At 31.3% G+C, this 2,727-nt stretch overlaps 1 protein-coding gene across 1 annotated transcript; it reads left to right on the top strand.

Moving 5' to 3' along the window:
• The first annotated feature begins 427 nt into the window (after positions 1–427).
• LOC112735999 (dolichyl-diphosphooligosaccharide--protein glycosyltransferase subunit STT3A-like) lies at positions 428–2,273 on the top strand. The gene is made up of 5 exons (XM_025785379.3): positions 428–525; positions 843–929; positions 1,089–1,192; positions 1,279–1,374; positions 2,024–2,273. The coding sequence occupies exons 1-5, from the start codon at positions 457–459 to the stop codon at positions 2,028–2,030; spliced, it is 363 nt and encodes a 120-aa protein (XP_025641164.2). The 5' UTR covers positions 428–456; the 3' UTR covers positions 2,031–2,273.
• The last annotated feature ends 454 nt before the right edge of the window (positions 2,274–2,727 follow it).

The raw sequence follows: 2,727 nt of genomic DNA, 5'->3' as shown, positions 1-2,727 counted from the left end.
AATGCTGTATGTATGAATGGATCGATTCCCCTTCCTTATAGCCTCTAATATGTGTTTTCTGGGCCGAAGAGATAGAGATAACAACACCTGCTTTTAATGAAGCAAATTTTGAGAGGGTTGAAAGGCTAATTAAATTTTAACAAAGCAGCTGCTCTTTTGGCCATGGTGAATTTCTTAACAGCTGCTTTTCACTAAATCTTGTCATGTTTAAGGTATTTGAATTCTGACTTTATTTATGTTATGCAGACACTAAATATGGGATCCCTCTTTTATGCAACTTTGAATTCACTATCATACTTTTATATGGTAATTTTTATTTTATTATTATTATTATTTTATATTGCTGTTATTGATGTCTTTTCTCAATTTATTCTCTTCTTATTTATGTTACCAACCTTTCTTATTATGCAGGTTTTCTCATGGGGAGGGTACGCTTTTATCATTAACCTTATTCCAATGCATGTACTCCTGTGCATAGTTACTGGTCGCTATTCTTCACAGCTGTACATTGCATATGCACCTCTTGTAAGTATCTATTTTGATCATGCAGTTATGTAAGATTTTAAACGAATGCTTTTGCCTTTTTTGGTTTGGAGTTGGAAAAATGCATATTACTTTATCTTAGGTTTGAAAGGTAAGCCCTAATCTGAATATTGTTTATGGTAGTTTTGGTACTCAGAGTGAGGTGTTATATAACCAGCATTTACTTACTTGTTATACCAACTAGAACTGGAATTGGAATTAAGATTGGATGTGAACTGTGCATGCTACATAATTAGAGAATGTCTGTTCTCTGATTCTTACCTAGATACTGATTAACATTATGAATTCTCTCTGTGCAGGTTGTATTGGGCACACTGCTGGCTGCCCTAGTGCCTGTTGTTGGGTTTAATGCTGTAATGACATCAAAGCATTTTGCATCCTTTCTGGTGCGTTTTCATTTATTCTTTGGACAAAGTAAAGTATCCATGTTTGTGTTTTAACCTATTAGTAACATGTAATTCATGTTTTGTATTTTTCCTTCTATTCATATCCTATTAATTAATCTCTTTTAAGCCTTATCTTTTTCCCCTGATTTTCTTGTCCAGGTTTTTATTATCATCCATGTGGTGGCTCTTATGTACCATATTAAAGGGATTCTTTCCCCGAAAATTTTCAAAGTAGCTTTGGCACTAGTTGTTTCCATTGGCCTGTTAGTATCTATTTAATTAGCTTATTTGACTACACCAAATAATCCGGTGAGAAATTAAATGGATGCTCTGTGTCTGTATTTTGCAGAGCAGTGTGTTGTGCAATGGTAGCAGTAATAATAGCTCTTGTAGCTTCTAGCCCAACAAAGGGTTGGAGTGAAAAAAGTTTAAGTCTACTTGATCCGTAAGTACTTCATTTGCTGCTCTCTTTTTATACTCTTGATTTTGTTACTCAACCCAAAAATAAGTATTAGAAAATTAATTTCAGTGTTATCGCATGACCTCTCACATCCTGTTTTGTTTCTTGTGTTTGGGGTGCTTGTTGATCCTATAATTTTCATGATAATTTTAGAATTATTAAATATAGCTAAATATGATTGCCTACATAAATACACTGTTCAGCAGAATATCATTACCCATGAAGTTATTAAATGTTGTTTTGCTTAATTAGATAATATTTTAAAGTCTAATTGCATGAAATGGTAGAAACTTTTCAATTTTCTACACTGCATTTGTTGTTTTTTTATGCTGAATTGCTGATTGTTTTGCTAATTAACTCAATTCATGCTTGCATTCATTGTTGTTGTGCTATGATTAAGGGAACATTTTGAATGCACTAACTAGTCCATGGATTCCTTTTCTGTAAATAAAAGATATACTTGAAGATATGGCTTTGGTCTTCTAGACTCAATATATTATCCGATTCAAATGATAATGATAATGATAATAATAAACCAAGCTGTGAAATGAAAATTAATTAATTAATAATGAAAATAATAAGAAACTTGGCTGTGGAATGAAAATTAATTAAAATGAACATGATTTTCTTTCAGGCAATAGTTCAGCGTGAAAATAAGCACTCTAGAAGCAAATAATCAAGACAAAAGAAGGATTGGAGTAAGGACAGAGATTATCATGACAAAGTGCACCCAAAGCTATGATGGAGATTTTATGTATTAAGAGCTACATGTTAAGACATTTATAATTAAAAAATTATGTTATGTTAGATACTTTATTTGTATAGGGGTTATTATTTTTTATTTTTAATACTAAAAAATAATATATTATGTTTAAGACATTGTTTATGAGTTATATAATATTTTGTTTATGAGTATTGATTTTTTGCTATTGAGAAAGTTTAATAAAAAAATTATTTGTTTAATCCGATAAAAATAACGGTTCAAATTTGTCTTTGTAAATGATAAAACAATGTCACTTTTATCTAGTAAAAAGGGCAGTTTGTAACTGTCATTTTAAACAACATGAAATGCCATTTTAACTCAGTAAAAATGGCGGTTTCAAACGCCATTTTAACCAACTAAAAATACCGTTTTAACCAACAAAAATCTTGCTCTGTCAGGGGAAAAATGATAGTTTATAAACGCCGTTTTAACTAGCCAAAAATGCCATTTTAATCTTGGAAATAACGGCGGTTTGAACCACCATTTTAACCAACCAAAATCGCCGTTTTAACCCTGAAAATAACGGCGATTTGGACCACCATTTTAACCAACCAAAAAATGCCATTTTATTCGGA

The sequence above is a fragment of the Arachis hypogaea genome, chromosome 13 (genome assembly GCF_003086295.3).
Source record: "Arachis hypogaea cultivar Tifrunner chromosome 13, arahy.Tifrunner.gnm2.J5K5, whole genome shotgun sequence".
In the NCBI taxonomy this organism is placed as follows: Eukaryota; Viridiplantae; Streptophyta; class Magnoliopsida; order Fabales; family Fabaceae; genus Arachis; species Arachis hypogaea.
The sequence above is the reverse complement of the archived record's forward strand: the minus strand, read 5'-3'. Positions and strand labels throughout refer to the sequence as shown.